The 19878-nt window shown below is 37.5% G+C and overlaps 1 protein-coding gene across 17 annotated transcripts in view; it reads right to left on the bottom strand.

Annotated features, from left to right (window-relative positions):
• The window catches only part of HDAC9 (histone deacetylase 9), a 477431-nt gene that overhangs the window by 230507 nt on the left and 227046 nt on the right, over nucleotides 1-19878 (bottom strand). For 11 of the 17 annotated variants that reach the window (XM_035562425.2, XM_035562412.2, XM_035562426.2 and 8 more), the window contains one exon: nucleotides 132-373. In XM_035562425.2, the coding sequence (XP_035418318.2) occupies nucleotides 132-373 (242 nt within the window). Of the gene's footprint in view, nucleotides 1-131; nucleotides 374-10312; nucleotides 10575-14117; nucleotides 14224-19878 lie in introns of those variants that run through there. The other 6 variants (XM_050708542.1, XM_050708543.1, XM_050708544.1 and 3 more) reach the window with 6 other exon arrangements.

The raw sequence follows: 19878 nt of genomic DNA, 5'->3' as shown, positions 1-19878 counted from the left end.
TATCACCCAAATAGAGAGGAATAAGCACTCACACTCCATCTCACAGACACAGGAACACTCCCTTTAGCTGAGTCTGTCTCAGCATATTCAGTTTGCAAATATACTGAGGGAAAAATTGAAAATGTTGCTACCTTTATGTGCTCCTGCAGCTGGGCCTGATGCTGGCGGGTCAGGTTTTCATGCTGTTTCTGAAACTCTGCAATCAGCAGTTGTTTCTGAATTTGCTGCTGCTGCTGGATCAGAAGTAGCTCCTGCTGTAGCTGCTTTTCACGCATAATTGGGTCCACCATGGGAACCATCATCCTGAGATCGGTTCGCAAGTCTAATGGTGAGATAGGCTCTAATCCCACGGGAACCTCCGACTTCACATCCACTGAGGGAGGAAAACAACAAAACATATGCATGTTAAATATAACTGGAGAAGCAGAATAGAGATGATTCCTACTGGGTAAAAGAAAAATTTCACTCAAAGACTCCTTCAATGTACAGAGCCAACATTTATGAAAACTATACAGTATGCAAACTTCTAATATTTCTACTAGCAACCAGAGATTTTCCAAACCATTTTATCATTTTCCAGAAAATGTCTGGAAACAATATTCCTGGATTAATATTCTGCTAAATAGATTAACAAGCAATTCACTTCTAAAACCATGTCTCAGCCTTCAGAAGCACTATTTAGTGAGAACCTCCCAGACTCTATGAATGCTTAACAACAAAGTGCTCTGGGCACTTCTTCAGCTTGATGTGAAGGCCTGTAGTTCTTTCTGGGTTGAAAGAGATTTTCTAAAAAGAGAAAGCTAGCATGTAGATTATCCAAAGATGGTATTACAGACAGATAGCTATTGCTTATAATATACCTGGCTTTGTAGCAAACCCACAGGAGTAACACACATGAAATTAGAGGAAAATATTGGACACACAACATGAGAAGGATTAATACAGCTTTTTGGAAAATCACCACTGTGCTTGGAGTAGATTAGGCACCGTACTCTATGTACGTCTTTCAAGAAAATGAAAACACGTTAGATTATTTCAATTTGCTGCCATAATGGTATATATTATTAATCCAGCATTAAAATGAAGAACGAAGAAGACTGTGGGCTTCCATCTCCTGATTTAAACAGAAGGGACTAAAAATCAGAAGAAGAGAGAGAGATTTGATGATTTTCACTATAATACTTTTAAAGATCATGTTTTCATATTAAGACATGAGACAGAGCATAACTTTACCTGTTAAAAAAAGAACAAAAAACTAGCAAGTATCATTTTTACAAGAGGAAAACAGCACAGGTCTGTGATAGTGCTTAGCAGTTCTGATTCCATCCACTAGAGGACAGTGGAATACAAACACATTAACTGCAATTCCTGCTACTCAATCAGAAAAATAAGATTGTTAACTGGAAACAAACATGATGTCAGGAAATGACCAGGGAATAAGACTGTATATAATTTTTCTCATTTTATTCTGTTATACCTGTATTTGTTTTCTGCGAGAAAACCAAAAGGAAGCAGTGAAAAAATCTAGCAAACAGGAGCAGTAAAGCTGCAGAAGTCGAAACTGTAGCAAACAGTCAGAACTGAACTCTAACTGCACAATAACACCTACTGGCATAAAATATACACATTTACAACAGATTTTTACAAAAAGAAGATGTGAGGCACCAGATTTCTTTTACTGACCATATTCTCTCATTGTCAATATTCTGGAAACATTTGCTAGGTGTTTTTTTGTTGTTGTTGTTTTGTGTTTTTTTTCTTTTTTAATACTAGCAACTGTGATTGTAAACCTCAGAACATAATTTGTCTTCTTAACCTGTTATCCCAACAGAATGATTGTGTCTAAGTGCTTACTTTTGTTCTGAGACTAATCGCTAAATTATAAAAAATCACCTTTAACTTACAAAAACTACTCTTGATTATAAATAATTGCCCCAGACCAAGAGAAAAAGACAGGCAAAGCCCCAGCCTTTCATCCCATTTATTCAGCAGCAATCCACATTCCATTTGTCTAGACTAAATATAGCTGCGTTTATACAAGAAATCAATAGTGCTTGCAGAGAGCAGAGCAAAGACATGAATATTTCATCAAACTCCGAGAGAAATGGCAATCAGCGAACTGACAGTGCTGTGCAGGCTCACTGCCCCTCCAGATAAGTCTCCAGCACTTGGACAATGGCTTGCTGCCTGCAAATCACAATCTTATCATAGGCGCTCTGCTATTTTTAACATTAATTGCAATGTAGGTGACAAAGGCTTATCATGTTTAAAGTGGAGAGACGGACTTTCTTACAGCTGTGACAGGATAATAAGCCTTACTAGGAGCAATAATAGTAACCAGAGCTGTGCGAACCCTGCAGGGTTTGGTTTGCAATAGTGTTTGCAAACTGAACCCTGCAGTTGATTTTGCAGATACTGGCTACAAATCAACCCCTACAAGTCCTCATGGCAAGTCAGTCTGATTACATCGCCTACTCCTGCTGAGCATCCCACCTCTTCGTTCTAAGAGCTCTTCTCTGTAACTGTGAGGGGAAGACTCGAGACTTTTCTAACAATGGAAATTTCCTTCCACAATTTGTAAAATGGAGAACTGAAATCAAGCTCAGTTTGATAAGATACAGATTTTCAAGAATTTTTACACACTCAAATAATAAATCTAATACCGGAACACCTAATTCATCAGATTCAACTTTAACTCATACATTAATGCAGGAGAAAATAAACATTAAAGTATCCCTAGAGGCTTGAATACATAGAAATCAATATAAAATCTTTCATGTCATTTAAAAGCCAATGTTTACTGACAAATAAAGACAAGCAGTATTTCCTGTCATAAATATTGCTAACAGTAAGTTTACCTCCAATTCTACTAATAACTGTTGACACAGTAGCTATTGGCTTTTGGTGGTAATTGCTGTCTTAAAACTCTAACAGTTAATAGCGAAGTTGATAATAGTTAACCTCCTCAGCCAGATGATTCTCAACAAGTAACCATAAAGCCACCAAACAATACTGTGTTACTGCCTGCTGATGCCACAGGCCATTTACATTCTTCTTACTTGTTATCAACTGACAAGGAAGAGACAAAGAAGCCCTGTGGAGTTACATCAGTGTGAAAAAACGTGTAATGGAGCAGAGAATCAGAACCAGTGTCTTTAAAAGCTTTGACTTTTAGCTGAAGCATCTTCTCCCCACCACCCCAACACAATTTTAACACTAGAAAGACCAAAGGTGATGCAAGATGTTTATTCTCAACAGGACTGTGTGTATGTGTATTTCACCCCATCCACACTGGGATATATGTATTTTTGGGGTAGAAAAAGGAATGTCCTAACCACCACGCTCAACTTTCAATAACTATTCACAACAAGCAGTGGGATGTAGAACTTCCAACAACTGATGCATCAAGATATTAGCCAAAGAAGGAAAAAGATGGGTAAGAAAAGAAATATGTGTAATAGTTTCATAAAGACTACCTCCACTTGAAGGAGCCCTATTATGCAGGATTCCTGGTGTCACCAGCGGAGCGAGGTCCTAGCGGGTACAATTCAGGGTGGGACACTGCCCTGCTCTCTCTCTGCTGTGGTCTGGAGCAGATCCTTCCCAACGTCTCTGCTGACTATAGGACAAGACCAGGGAGTCCCCTCTACAGATAACTAAGGTCAGACTCTCTGAGGTCAAGTTAGCTGTGGTGAATATGACAGTAGGCTGCAGAATATAAACTAAAAATGTTAGTGTCAGCAATTCCAGGAAAAATGTCAAAATTTTAGCAGAAAACTACTTAATTTTCAGCTATAAGTAACTGCAAAAGGCTTTTTTTTTTTCTTTTTGTATAAAAACTCAACAGCCTTTATCTTGAAATGTAACAACAAAAATAGTCTCGGAAAAACTTCCATATCAATTATATTCCATAGTGGCACTTCCTGCAGTGCTTTTGACATTCTGTGTAAAGAAAATAAGATACTTGGAAAACATCATGTTTGTTGAGTATATTTAAAGACTTGTAGCATATTTAAAAAGAGATAGAAGAGCTTGTTTTAACCCTGGTGCCTTGCTTTTTGAAACAATTTCTTAAAATTGGGAATCACTGAAAAACAGTAAGTCTTTCACTAAGAGATGGCATTTCAAGCTTGTTTCTAGTGACTAGTTTCAATTTCTGCACACTGGTAAATTAAAATACATGAGTCTTCCGAATCCCAAGTGCTAAAAGAAAATACCAGGAAATAAAGCAGCCCCTTTCTTCCTTTTCGTTGGTAATTACCTCTCTTGGCAGATATTTATGCCATCTTTAAAAACAGGAACCTAAAGAAGGGCTGCTGCAATCAGTTGAACTGTTGCCATTCTTTGAGATGTAATGAAGAATTCTAGTAGACTTGCTTACCAGAACACGTCGAGTGCATTTTTGATTCTTACATTAGGAGAACTGTGTTAATTTGCAGGGAGTGCAGGGACTCAAGTTAACCCTTTCACAGTGGAATTTCTCACACAGCTGACTGTGCTGTTGGGCTAGGAGAGGGAGGCAGATGGCAGAGAAGAACAGGGAATGAAGCTGGTTAGACTCTTGCTCCTGCTTGTTCATCCAAGGCAGCATTTTACTTGAGAAGCAGTTAAGGTTTATGAAGTGAGCAAGGAGGCCTACAAAAGTTGGAATGCTAAACTAAAATTACATGTGACAAGAGACAGAAGACAAGCTCCTCCAACTAGCAGTTTCAGTATTAGGCAATAAAAGTGTATTCCTGAAAACAGACAAGAACAAGTAAAGTTTTGAAGAGTAATCCTGCCAAGAAATGAGCACACCTCATCCCAAACATCAACTCAGTGAAGTATTACAAAGAAAAGAGAATGGGAGAACTGTTTATACTAGTGCTACTCCTTTGAACTCTCTTCTACAAAACAGAACCCACCTGAAGTGCTTATTAAGTTGCATAGTACTTTGCATAGTTTTCATATGCTTTTCATAAAATGAAAACAAACCAGAACAGTTTTGCACATTTTAGTGTAAAAGAGACTGCCTCCATTTGACCTCTTCATTCAGAGAAAGTGAAAACCCCTCCTGTTTCAGGATTAGCCACCAGTAAATCATGACATAATCAGAGGACTAAAGAATTTACAGAAAATAGGTCTAAATAGTGGAAAGATGGAAGATCCACTGAAAATGAAGACAATGCATTATATTTACGTTCCAGCTTAAACACAGAATTCTCTGGATTTATGTACCACATCATTCAGGACTTGAAAAGCACTGATATCTGGAAAGCCATAAGACACCGGTAATGAAGCAGAGGTGGGGCACAAAGAAAGGAGTTAAAATTTCTGAGCAAATTGGGGCAGAGCTTTCCCTGTTGAGAAGCAGTGTTACAGGAACATTGCTCACTCTGTAATCTAAGAGCAGTCCTGGCATAATGATAAGGCACTGCTTGCCCTCACAGCCAGTGTAAATAAAGAGCTAATAGAGCAATGTGTCAACTGTGGGCATGCTGGGAAACTAAGTGAGCAACTTGGTTTTGAACAGCCATGACTAAAGAGGATGGAGTCTGGCATGAAAACCACTATAGCAATTGCTTAACATACTAATTTGCAGAAATTTTTCCTAATTTGGAGCCTACTTCCCACAAGTCACAACTTTCTGATGGAAGCTGTGCCACTACAAGACCTGCACTACAGAATGCAGGAGCTAGAAGTTGAAATTTTAAGAATAACCAGTACAAAATCAGAAGTCAGATGTTCAATAAACTGTGAAAGGTTAGGTTACTCCCATGGGATGCTTTTATCATTCCAGCTTTGGTGACTAAAATCTTGTACATCAATTCTCAGTTGATATAATCTGTCATCCCTGTGTTGACTTCAATATAGGCAAAGCTTCTTTATGCCACCCAAGAAGCTTGATCCAGAATCTCTCTCACGAGTATAGGGGTGAAGGAAGATGGCCTTGAGAGCATCTCATTTTAATATCCTTAATGTGACAAAAGCATCTGGATTTTGGACGGTAGTTGGATTTTGTAATAAAACTTTTTTTTTTCAATATTTAAAATCAACAGATTTTTTTCTGCATTCTCAAAATTAAGCTAAGGGGTCCACCCAAACAAAAAATAGTGTCATTTATATTTCACTTAATGCTATTAAATATTTTTGATTAATTATACTTCTTTAATCATAGTCTGGATTTCGGTTGTCACAGGCAAGGGAAACAGAAAGGAGACAGTAAATATAAATGGAAGACTTTTTTTCAAAGGCAGCACAATGACTTTTTATGGCAGTTAAGTACCCAACTGCAATCTGTACTTTTAAAACTTCCTCACTTGGAAAGGAAAAACACAAGAAATTAACACATATTGCAGATCAGAGAAAATATTTTATGGTTATTTTCTTGGATTATACTTAAGGAGTCAGTAATCATTTTAGCAGCACTATCACAGAATTAGAAGTATAAATGAACTGTCAAATCTGATGAGGCACTCAACTGACTTTATGGTATTAAGGAGAAGTGTAATAAATTAGACTAGAAATGCATTCCCTTTTGTTCTATAAAAGGGATCTTATCATGATTATACCTTTTCCCCATTTCTTTTAAGTGTTTGCATACATGTCATAATGAGAAGTAAAATAAATGCAAACAGTGATCTGGGCTTTGATTTACCATTCTCTTATTTCCCCAGGGCCTGGAAAGGAAGCTCAAACAACCACAAACTTCTAAAATATCAGTGAGAGGCCTTGAAATACCAACACTGAAGTTACAGCTAGCTGGCTTTTGTAAAAAATCAAAGGCTTTATTATATTGATTTACTAAAATCAGATTCCTTCTCTGCAAATACGCTTTTGAGTCAAACAGTCATAACAAACACAAACATAAATGCCATCTAATTTGTTATAGCCAAGAAGTTGTTTTTTTTTTTAATGTTAGTGTTTGCTGTTTCTTCTACAGTGAATACATGAGTGAAAGTTCCATTTATGAGCCTGCCAGAGTTCATGCAAATATCAGGCCTACCACTTCTGTCAGAGGAGTAAAAGCAAATGTGCCCAGTAAATCACATCAGAATGTGAAACGCTTTTAAACTCAAACCTGGGATGATCTGTTATCAAGAAATCCAAGCTGAGCTATATTTGGGTTTCTGAGTTACTTTATATTTCATCTGAAGAACTGTTACACATGCATTCTCTGCACTCATCAGCACAAAGGCCCATGTTCACTTTCCAGAGAACGCCCTTTGAATATCCTGAACTCTGGATACTTCTGCTGCAGGGAACATAAAAACAGGACAAAGACAAATGCATGTGTAGTTAAAAATGTAGAACTTCTACACAGCTTTCTTTTCAGTTCCAAAGTTTATGGCATACTAGTAGTATTATTAACACCACAATACATTGGTGTTAATGATCCTGTTAGTACGTGGTATCAAGTTAGTCTATTTGACCGTAATGTGCCCACACCTGTGACAAGGGTATACAAGAAAAGACAGGGAAGATTACAAAATAGCATTGCTTTAGCTGTGTATCTTCTGCACATGGATCAGTACCACTCTCAACCAGATCATACTGAGGATGACAAATAAGGTTTGATTTGGCGGTAACACTGCTTAGCAATTGCAGAACATAGTAGGTACAATCTGTGTCCAAATCAACATGTGCCAGCTTATCTGCTGGTCACTTCATGAAATCCCGACAATTAATTAATGAATTAATTGATTAAAATGCAAGCATGTGTGATATGAAGCTGTGGGCATGCACTTGCATACATACACAATTCTTGCATCATATCCTGAAATGCTCAGAAAAAGCAAGGAGCAGACATGACACAAAAGATACCTCTCACCTCCTTTTTCAAAACAGATGCCACATACACAAGAAAAAGGTGATATGCTTTTAGTTGTATCAGTATTACTATACATTAAAAGATGGAGTACAAAGCCCTCCAGGATGCTAAAGATGACTGAAAGAGCACCATCAGATTTTCTAGAGACCTGCTACCATCTTTTCCTGATGTCATATTCAGAGACAATATAAGGCTGCTGAAGGTGGTACCAAATACATCCAGAACATAGATTTCCACTTACTCTGCTTTCATCTCACCTAGACCTGTGAATGATACAGGCATTCTGCTCCCCTTCATACCACTTTGCCTTGGACTGCAGCATAGTCAGAGGAGTCTCTCCTCCTCTGCTAATATAAAACACCCAGTATGTTTGCACAAATAAAATGAATAAACAATATTAGACCACTGACTTGCCATTTTTCATAAGTGCAGCTGTTGGAATACTGATATCTAGGAGCAGAGATTACAGAATGCACAGAGGAAAAAAAAAACTACAGGGAAAGCAGGGAAAATGAAAGGCAAAGAAGAAAATCATAATGGTGATGTAAAGCAAACCAGGTAGAGTTTATTAGACTGCAGAATTGAATTAGGAGTGGCAGAAGATGAAAAAGGACATACAAACAATGGCAGTACAGCTGATGGGAATATTATGCAGCTGTTGAGAAACAAAGTTGGATGGATTAAGATGTCAATAGACAGCAAAGATGGGCTGCTCTAAAGAATGTAAGGGAGAATTCCAGAGGAATATTCATCTTAGCTTGATGAAAGGGTTGTGAAGGTTTTAAAGGTCTTGATTTAATCTACTTTTTGCTGCAGACGGAGCATATCTTTCAGAGAACAACCTTGACTACCATGCAGATGGCCTCATTTCCATTACTAAGACATTACATAAGGCAGGCACTCCAGTAAAAGAGATTACATAAAATATACAAAAAGCATTATGAACTCATAATCAAGGAAATGCCAGTCTTCCAGGATGCTTACTTATGTTTTTGGCTTATTAATGTGAAGACAGTTTTGATTTTATAGTGTATAGATTCTAACCATAACTATTTGCAGAAAATAGTAACAAAAAAGAAGTGTTTCTCACATTCTGTCAATTGGGATTTGGAGAAATTACTCGAAAAAAGGAGTCAGACATCTCACGTTCACAGCTGTAATCTAAATATTATAAAATTCTTCCATTTTATAACAAAACAGTATCCTGGCCAAATGATGATGATGATGAAGATGATGATGATAATAATAATAAATTAGCTTATTACTTCTAAGATCAAATAATTTTCATGAGCTGAAGAAAATCCCAAACTAGAGATATAATATCTAGTTCTTGTACTTTTGTGACACACTTACTATCACCAATATTACTCTGCTTATCTCAATTCCTCCTTTCCTATTTTGACTCTTCTCACCACAGTAAATGATTCCAATCCTACTGTGCCCAAAGTGTTAGTTCACTTTGACAATATACTTGGGTTCCTTGGAACCATGTGACCTAAATATCCGCCAGGACTTCCAAAGTTTTCAGATGGCAAAAGTACCACCAACGCTGCACTCTGTATGACAGAAAGAAAAGATATTGCTATTTTCTATAATAATGTAACACTAAACATAAAATAGTATTCATGGGCTGTACTGTCCAGACTGAACAGATCTCTGGAAAACATTCTCCGGGATGTAAAGGCCTGATTTCAGCCACCAGAGGGAGTCAATCTTGTTTTCAAAGTCAATCAGAACATTACAATGAACTGAAAAAGCACTGTGAACGGTAGAAATTAATAATAACAAAGTTTATATCCATGTATACCTGGATACCAAACATTATGAAAGTAAAGCTTAACTGGGATTTAGTTTATTGATATAATAAAATCACTCTTTTTCTTTAAATGTTCATTAACAAAATTCCTATTAGTACATGACTTTGGACTAATGACTTTGGACTAATGAGATTTTAAGGATTCAAGTAGTAATACTTGACATCATTAGAATGATACATCATACTTCCATCAAACTTACTATTCTTTCTTTATTTGACTTCAAGTCACTACCATGCTTTTAAGTTGGTTTCAGACATATGCTGTCTCAACCCTAAAGTGCAAATACAGCAGGATGTCTTCAATTTCTTTACAGTTAAGTCATCTTAACCAGCAAGTAGAATTATGGACTTATGATGGCGAGTATAGGAAAGAAAATGACATTTCTATTCACTCTTACAAACAATTGTCTTTGTAATTTTTGAGCACTGGAAAACCAACCTATAGGGATCATTAGGATAGTACTGTTATTTTGGCTGGATACATTTTCCACGATTATTATTCTAAACAAGTACTGAATAATGGTTTTGCATTCTGTAATATTCCAGAAATTAATGCAACAAGACACTGCTAAGAAATACATCTCTGTTCTGTCAAAAGAAACAACAGTAACAGAAAAATTCTACACAATTTTGATGCAACTTAGTAAGTACGCAGTTAAGAAAAATGGAAATACAAAAGTTATTACCCATTCTTCTTTTCCCGCATATCAGTAGGTCCATTTCTTACTAGTGGGTTGGTTGTTTCTTTCTTCATCTCAACTCATCTGAGAAGCAGGCCAGTCAAGCCAATGGGTATTTCTTCATTCTCAAATGAAAGATTCTTTCCTAAGCAAGTTTTCCCAGAAATTAAATTTCATACTAAGAAGTCTAAAAAAAAAATCAGAGGGAACTCTACTCAAATTTTAGAAATTTGCAGATCAGGCGTGGAACATGCATACTAGAATGACTGCTTAAATGGAGTCAAGCATTCAAAATTACTCTTCAAGAAACACTTTGGGTCCTTTGAGAATCTCAGCCTAAATCATTTAAATAAAACCTAGTCATATTGAAACCTCCTCCTCCCAACTTAACACATTAATCATTCAGAATAGAAGTTCCCTCTCATCAGAATTAAGACCAAAAAAAATCTTAGCTCATTGCAGTTTAGTTCTGTTGACTGAGCCTTTGAACCTGGCTTTAAATGTCATCACAAACTGAGATTCTGCAATACAACAGGCAACATGGAAGTAGATGCTCTGTTTCTGCACTTTAAGCAGAATGTTTTGCAATCAGTGAGACAGAATTAACAATATGTCATTACTGCGTCAGGGCATTGCATATTAGGATTGGGAGAAAGCAGCACAACTCATTTAAGTTTTGGCATGGAAAAAAACTGTCATGCTGATTGCAAATCACTGAGAGAGCTTTGTACCATATAGAAATCAAACATGTTCACTTTAATAAGAGAAAAACTGGAATAGTCTGAGACTTCATCAGTGCACTGCAGAAGGCTGGATCCTTAAATTTTCAACAGCGCATCTTAGTTGCAGCAGCAGTGTTCCTTACTAGGCTCTTCTGTTCAATATCATTTATTTTCTTTCTCAGAAATGTGCATATGGCCTTTCAATCTCTGTTTCATTTCCATAAGGAATCACATCTGATACATTTGGGAAATGTGTATTTTGTTTGTTTGTTTGTTTGTTTGTTTCTCTTTATGCATTTGACAAATTAGGTGTTTAAAGGATTAAAAGCTTCTGTTCCAAGGGAACTATTTTCTTTTGTGAATATTATACTCCACAAAGCAATTTTTAAAATAACAAAATTGAGCAAGAATACAAGTAAATAACAGAAGTCAAGAAATGTTACTGTGAAGCACTTCCAACACTCTTAGCCAAACAAAGAGCTTGACTTAATCCTACCCATATTTTAAAAATTCTTCCTGACTGCAGTAATCAGCCTGGTTTTGAGTTTTCTTCTCTCTTACTCAAAGTGTTTCAAAAGTTACCAGGAGGTTATTTTCAATAGTTTTAGTACATAGAAAATATTATAGAGTATATTAAAAGAAGTAGAAATAAAATGCAAATAACTTCTGATATGTCCAGAAAGTACAGCTTCACTTTCTCTGGCTTTTATATTTATGTCCTGCACATTTATATTTCTCAGAATTACAATGCTAAGAAATGGGAAATTATTTTGGCTAATAAGGTTATTTACACTAATTTTTAGATATGGTCGTGTTTGGTATTCTTCCCTGAATTAGTATCTGATGGTAAACACGTGAACTGAAATTTCTACTGTTATGGATTTCCCTGTAGCCAACCTTAGCCCAGAACTCTCTCTGTTAACAATAAAGTTTAATTGAGTGAATGAATGCTGAGACCATGGTAGTACATCCATAAACCACGTTTAATGAAATGTCATAGGAACTGAAGCTGAAGAATATACTGCATGAAGCAGACTTCCCCCTATTCACCAACATAAAACACCATTTCCTACAACTACCATAAAAGCTACATCACCACCAGCTCCTCCTTGTTGCAGACAGAAGCACCTCTTCAGAAAGCACAGGTCTAGACATGGCATAAATATTTAGAGAATTACCAATAGTCAGCCTACATGAAGAAAAGGAGGGTCTGGTGGTGTCACTGATTTCACTTACTCCAAGTATGTGAATGCTACTCTGACAATTCAGAGCTACGCACCTGATGAAACACCACAAAGCAAAGCCGATACCCAATACTATTACTTTTCACTTTCTCCACAACTCAAGAGTCTCAAAGTGACAAACTGATTAGATCTTGGTTCAGAAAGAGCTCACTTATACATCCATAAAATTCCATTTAATTTCCAATAATAACTACATCTTCCAGAGAAAAAACAAAATTAAATTGATAGTCAATATACACAGAACAGGGTTTTTCAAGGATTTACCTTAAATGCTTTTTGAATACAGGTAAAATGAATGGCTTACCTTCCATGACAAAGACTATAAAAAACTAGCAGATGATCTTTTTTAAAAAAATGGGAAATGACCAAATGTCACTGTCTACCTACCTCTTAATTCACCCATCTCCAGAACTTGCACCTTCTTTTATGCGCTTTTGTTAGCTTGCTTCACCTCACCTTAGAGGTCACTCTGGTAAAGAGGCTAATTTCAGACTGGGATGAAGTTGCTGAAATCCCACTACTAATTACAAGAAGGTTGACTTCAGACGGTGTCACACGATAGTTATCAGCTACCTCTACAAAGGCATGGAAATGAAATGCCATAATGCTGCATGACTCCTGGTCACAAGGCTGAACAACTGTAGATCCTGAACTCCTTGGAACAAGAGGATCAAGGACTTTGTCAACAGTGACATATATGACCTAATATATATGACAACATTTTGTGCAAATACGTTTATACTGACAGTGTATTATTGTGGTATAAGGTGAACAGACCACCAACACTACTAGGTGGGATCACCCCTTCCATTGACATTGGCAAACTGTTAAAGTGAACAGTTTACAAGAAAATCATTAGGAATCATTTGACGTCCTTTTGTTGAATCATCTTACATTATTTTTTGCTGCCAACCATTTAAATTAAGCTTATTGAAAAGTTTAAATTTTGACTGGAAATTATGATCCACAACAGCATATTCAGCTTTTGAAGCCCAAACACAAGCCAAAGGACCCAATGATATAACCATATACACAGTTTAATTAATCACAATAAATGTGGTACAAAAATCAGTATTTAAAGTCCCTTCTGCCATTAAAACCTTCAATTAAACTCACTGAAACAGAGCCTCTTGACTATCATCAAATAATTACCTTTCAGAATCATCTGAAAACACACACAAAACCTTGCCAGTCACTCTGAAATCTGGCTGATTTCACTCCAGAACTGAGTGAAAATATTCAATATTAATCTGGAATAGTCCAAATATCCTCAGAAAGGACCTGTGCGTAAACTACATGAAAGATTCTTCAGAATTTAGTCCTGAAAAATGGCTGTCCACATTGAACTACTCCAGAGCACTGCACAGCAGATAGAAACTGGTGCTCACTTCGATTATTTCTGCATGAGATCTCCAAGCGATATTCGTCTTCTTCAAACCGATCTTGTACCTTTCCATTTTGGACCAGCTGTTCACTTTTCAAACAAAAGAGAGAGACTAGATGGAAGTTTACCCACTACACCTTCCAGCCCCTTAAATAAAGCCCTCTGATGAAAATTTACAGTGCATCTTTTCCTCTTGTGTGTGTTTGGTTCCATGTGTTTCTCAGTTCAAAACATTTCTACAACACTGAGATTATCCTGATAATGTCAAGCAGGCTCACATGACACAAACTTCAATGCAGCGTCCACCCAAGCTTAAAACTCTGCTGGCTCTTCCAATTTTGATATCAAGCTAGTGGGTACATTAAATAGCTATCAAAGAGACTTCTACAACCTCCCATATGCAGAAACTGCTATAGCAAATTTCCCCATTATCACTATTACAAAGAGAAAAAATAACTTACTTGTAAAGCAAAAGCCATTCTGATCTGAGAAGTATGTCTTTTTCTGAAATAAACGTTACTCGGTTCTAAGAATTCGCACAATTCATTTCCTTTGCTCTTCCTTGACAATAGCTATTTAGAAGAGATCTATTTATTCCCCAGCATATTTCACAGTTCCTGTTTCTAAATGAGAATCATATTAACAAAGAGTCGAAAGACATAAACATGTCTCAAAAAAGCAAGACTGATTTCTATAATGCTCACTGTTGTCTCCACAGGAAAAAAAAAAAAAAAAAAAAAAAAAAGCAGCACCTTCAAAGACAAACATTAATGCAGTTAACCTTTCAAGAGCTACTGATCTTGCCATGAACTTGCCAAACCAGAGAGAAGAAAGTAAAAAGGAGTTTAAGATGAAATGAATAATTAGAAATAATTATTTACTGTATTATACTATATTTACTGTGTATCTACTATGTATTTACTGTGTATCTACTATATACTATATTTACTGTGTATCTACTATGTGTTATTTACTGTATTATACTATAAACAACTTCTAATTTACCATCCATAAGGAAATGTCAAACTGACCTTCCAAGAAACAGATTTGCAACTATCACATGATAGATGATTGCACCTTTCCTTCACCTATTATCGTTATATTAGATTAAAAGTGCTCCTTCCTTCTTGTAATACAGCGGACTCCATGGTAAAATATTTTCAAAACGCTATATTGTACTTTCAAAAAAAAAAAAAAAAGCAGCAGAGTGAAGGGAATCCACTTCCCAGAAATCCACTCAGTGCACAGTTATTACTCTTGTCTCATTATGAAAGTTCACTATTTTCTGCTTCAGCTAAACCTCTTATGTTCTATTTCATACTTCAATATTTACAGAAAAAAATATTTAAAAAAGAAGTTCAAATAAATAAAGATAAAACTTCTGAAACAATAAAGAGGACCACAACACAACCAGCAAAAAGAGCAGGAAAAATAAATGAATAAATAAATAGGTGGATCATGAAATTCAGTGCATTTTTGGTGCGTTTTAAACAGGTACTATATAACATATTTTGCTCCCTTCCCACGGTCTTCATAAGCTCTTTGCCACCACCTCCAGGCACTACTTTTGACTATGTAACCTTCACTGGCACCTCCCATGGCGGAACTTTACTGGTCATGGCCATTGAATCGGTGGTGTATGTTGGCATGCACATGCAGAACTGTTTTCATCCCTTCCCTGTGGTTTCCTTTTCCACAGTAGGCTCCCCAATATTCCAAGGCACAGTCTGAACCAGTATAAACTTCCTGCTAAATGACTGTGGTTCAAGTTCTCAGCCCAACCTTGGGCACCAGGGACTGAACCACAGTCTCCTGAGTACAGAAGTATCAACATGCTACTGGAGTTGCTGAGTATAGTGGTTAGTGCATTGAAATACCTGTATTTTCTAGCACGGTACATTCTTAATGGTTTTCTTAGGCTTTTTGAATCTGTAGCTTGCACTATCATAAAAGAATAAAATAAAAACACAAACCCACTGAAGGTTTCTTCTCAAAACATGGTTTAGCCACAGTATAAACTCTATCGCATCTTTGTATGCCATTAAAATAAGTAATTTGCTTGAAAGTAAAACCATTTGAAATATATCCCTAAAAGTGAAATTCTTGATTTTTAATTTATATTTTATGAATATGCATATAATTTTATATTCATGTTATTTCTAATATCATCTATTTTACCATTAAAATATGCCACACACACACACAAAACTCAGTCAAAAGCTACAAAAACATGGGCATCAGTGCTATCCCAAAACAATCAACAAAAGGAAGAGCAACTGAAGACAATGGTAACATCAGATTGCTCATTTCTGCTTACTGAAAACTTTTAGCCACAAAATCCATATACATGCACAACTGATATACTCAACTTTATTTGATATTTACCTTTGAACTTTATATCTATATATAGATATACACAAAGCTGGATTAAGAATTGGACACCACAAGGCGATGCCAAAAGCTGCAAAACAAAGAATCAGTTATCATACAAGAATAGAGGCTCTTCTTGCACAATGTTCCAGTTAATGGTTAGTATGGAGAGCTGAAGAAAAATGGCTCAAATATAATCATTATTCCTAAATCTGAGAAGAGCTTAAAATTACTCCTTGGGGAGTTAAGCTACTCCATACTGCATGCAAGATCCCCAGCAGTCCTCGCCAGCCCTCCCAAGCGTGGTTAAACAATACCAGATCTGCTGTCGTAATTTTCTCTGCAAAGAAAATGAGGAGCTCGCTGTCTTGTTTTATGAAAGGAGGCAAGAGGCTTGCTAAAGTCGTTCTGTGTGGGGTGTGTCACAATGACAGCCACATGTGGTATGTCCAGTGATGGCCCAGGTTGTCTTGATAAACCAATCTGCTTTATTAGAGCCTGCAACCGAGCGTGAGCACTGTCAACCAGGAGATGTGTAAGCAGGCAGTGCATGGAGCTATTTCTTCAGCGATGAGGATGACTCCTACATCACTCACTTCGCTAGTAAAACATAATTTTGTATTTAATGCAATCAAGCCAATTAACACCATATGAGCACTATTTTAAAACACGTCAAGTTGGGTAGCCTCGGGAACAACCTTCATTCAGCAGTGATAAAACCACTCATACATTGGACAGAACTCTTACAGCACAGTAGCACCACTTGAGATCAAAAAATAGCCAGTGATAACTGATGTTGACAACCTCTAGTAGCATCCTCCCAGCCACTTCAGTGACCGTTTCTGCAGCCTGTGAAAGACAGAGCCACCAACACGAAGCTAGTTTCAATCTAAGTAAAGAAAACCATCTGGCAAGAACTCTCCGTCATCCCACCACCAGGCTGTTAAACGGCTGCACTGAGGCCGGCAGCCCCTGGGGTTGCATACCGGGGGTGGTGGGGTGAGGAGAGGGCTGCACACACACATCCCTTACCACTTCCCTCGCCTCACTGCCAGACAAACTTCTGTTCCCCCTCTGAAATCCTGAGTTCCCTTTGTACCCTCTTTTCTGCCTTTCCCTGCTGGATTAGTTGGCATGGCACAGAGCAGGCACGTTCGGGTAAGGACAGAGCAATGGCAGTCGTGTTGATAGCTCTCGATCTTTCTAAGATTCTGTTTGGGGTCCCCTACAAACATTTTCTTGCTTAGCTGGCCTTATGGCAGCAACACACCTGGTAAGGCAGAAGAATAACCACAATGTCTTCCTTTGTGATCCATAAGGGGCACAGAAGTGAGTTGAAGAAGGGACAGAGCGTGAGAAATGGTGAGGATTTACTGTGACAGAGCAATGAAAAAGGACTCCAAACTGCTGGTGTAAAGCCCATGACTCTAATGGACTCCCACGGTGAGGTATACTTTAAAGTTTGGGTAAACTGGATTGAAATGATCCACATCTACCCAATGCTTATCTACACTGATGTGCCAGTGTGCTTTTTCTGATGTGATAGATACATATTTAAGGGACAATGATTTTTAAGCCTCTCTTCAGCCTGAAGATGTAAATGAGGAAGACAAGTAAATATGTATTGCTTTCACTTGAAATTCCTGCAGATGTTGCTCGCAGCCGGCCATTAAACCTTACCAGAGTACACACCTGTACAACACGTCTCCTATTAGACCAATGGCTCTCTCGCACTATTTTGCTGATCTACGATTCTACTAGGAGAGGCATATTTTCATATGGCAGATAATTTCTTCTGAGAGAAAAGCTTCAATGGGTGAAAAAGCACCGAGGGAAGTCATGCGTTTAACCCCATCTCAAGCAAAAACGGGTTGGGCCTTCAGTCAAACAGATGCACAAAGATCTAAAAAATTTTATAGCATTTATGGAGAAAAAAAGGCATATGAAAGAAAATCTGTGCCTTGCATGTTAATTCCTAACCTTTCTCCTGCTCCCTTTGACCCATGCCTTCAGCAAAGAGTTCTGCTTAGAGTCAGTCTGCCAATGCTTTCCAGCCCATGGCAGGCCCCTGAAAGCAATGCTACCCTGCGTGTTCAGAAAAGGCAGACTGGTGTACAGCACATGGCCAAGCTGCTGCCGTTTTTCTGCTCCCCCTCTCTCTGCAGAGACAGAACAGGGGAACAATGGCAGTGACAAATCTACTGGCAGATGCCACATTTATTCACACTGAGAGTGCAATTTCGCTCATATGGGCATTTTGCAATCTTATATGGGCAGATATATTTGTACATACGCAAACTAAAGCCTGATTGATCACAATGGAAATTTCCCTGCTACTGTATCTTAATACTTGGATTGATAAACAATAATTTGTGGTCTCTGGAAATGATCTTATGAAATGCCTGTCTAGGTTTTAAACTGCAACTTTCAATTACCAGTTTAATCTTATACCAGTTTAATGTGATACTTCAGCAGTTTTTGCGACTATTCTTTAGTCAGAAATGCTATCACGGAATGTTACATATATGCAAGTCTGCTCTAATGCCAGTTTCCCTTCTGAAAACCACCATGTGATTTGCTTTTCAGATCATATTAATTAATCCTTCATTGGATTAAACTGCTGGGGTTTGTTATTTGTTATGCTGTTAGAAAACAGCTGGGTTTTACTAACTTCAGTGTAGTTTGCATGCAACTTAATATCACATCCATTACAAAACCCTTTTAAAGCTTAAAAAATGGTCTGTAATCTGAACGTCCTGTTGCATGGCATATTTAATTTATAAGCACTTTCATCTGTAGACAGTATTTTCCCACCACGTTTTTGTTTGTAGTTTTGATGGCAAACTACAGATAACAGAGCAGTCAGCTCTACTGTGAAAGCAAAGATACAGAGGAGATATCACTTGCTCAGGCAGGTATGCAAAAGACGGCAGAAGCTACAAACAGTTCTGAGCACAACAGCTCTTTGTGGATAAATGATAAAAGACATGATTTCTTCCGGTGAGTAGTAACTGTGCATGACAAATAGCTGCACCATTATTTTAAGAAAATACCACAAAATAAGGAGCGATACACAGCTGTTGTCCACACTTCTCTTTGTGACCATTTCAGTGGTGTTTCTATAAATACTGCACATAAGCAGCTATAAAGAGAAAGACTTTAAAAATAGGTCATAGGCATTAGGAGCAGATTATACAGCACAGGTGGGAAACAACGATTTCTGGCACAAGTACAAATTGTGTCTGTGTGCAACATGTGGGAAGCCTCCATCAACACAAATCAGCTGCCACCAGCACTGAATGAACTCATGTAATTTCAGAGCACAGCATGCATCTTTGACACAGTTCTGTTGTCTTCAATAAGATATTTCTATATCTCAAGGGAGTAAAAAATCAGAAAAGAAAAAACGTTTTTAATGTGGGTTGTGTGAATAGTCCTGTGAGGTGTGCCCGTAATGAGACTGCACATTCATCACTGCTGGAGGTACTGGCTAAGAGAATAAAGAGAATTCCACTGAAAAGAGACTTACCATTCCTAGAAAACACAGTCAGAGCTAGGACAGGTCATGTAAACAGTGCCTCTAAGGCTAATTTCCTCAGGGAAACCTAGCTTGTGAACAGTGAATAGTACAACTGGTACAATTGGATGTTCATGAGAACCTCAGCTGCACAGCTCTTGCTCATCCATCCAGAGTGGGATGTACACCAGATAAATGATGGCCACCTCACTTTACAGCAGAGAATCCTAAATGCTTTCTTAAAAGGCATAAAATAAGAACTGTCCTGTCTGTCTGCCTCCTCCCAAGATGCATCTTTTGGACACATCGTTCTTCTGTCCTTGTTCTCTTGTTTA

The sequence above is a fragment of the Cygnus atratus genome, chromosome 2 (assembly GCF_013377495.2).
Source record: "Cygnus atratus isolate AKBS03 ecotype Queensland, Australia chromosome 2, CAtr_DNAZoo_HiC_assembly, whole genome shotgun sequence".
Lineage (NCBI taxonomy): Eukaryota > Metazoa > Chordata > Aves > Anseriformes > Anatidae > Cygnus > Cygnus atratus.
Note: the sequence above shows the minus strand (reverse complement) of the source record. Positions and strands in the feature narration are given on the sequence as shown.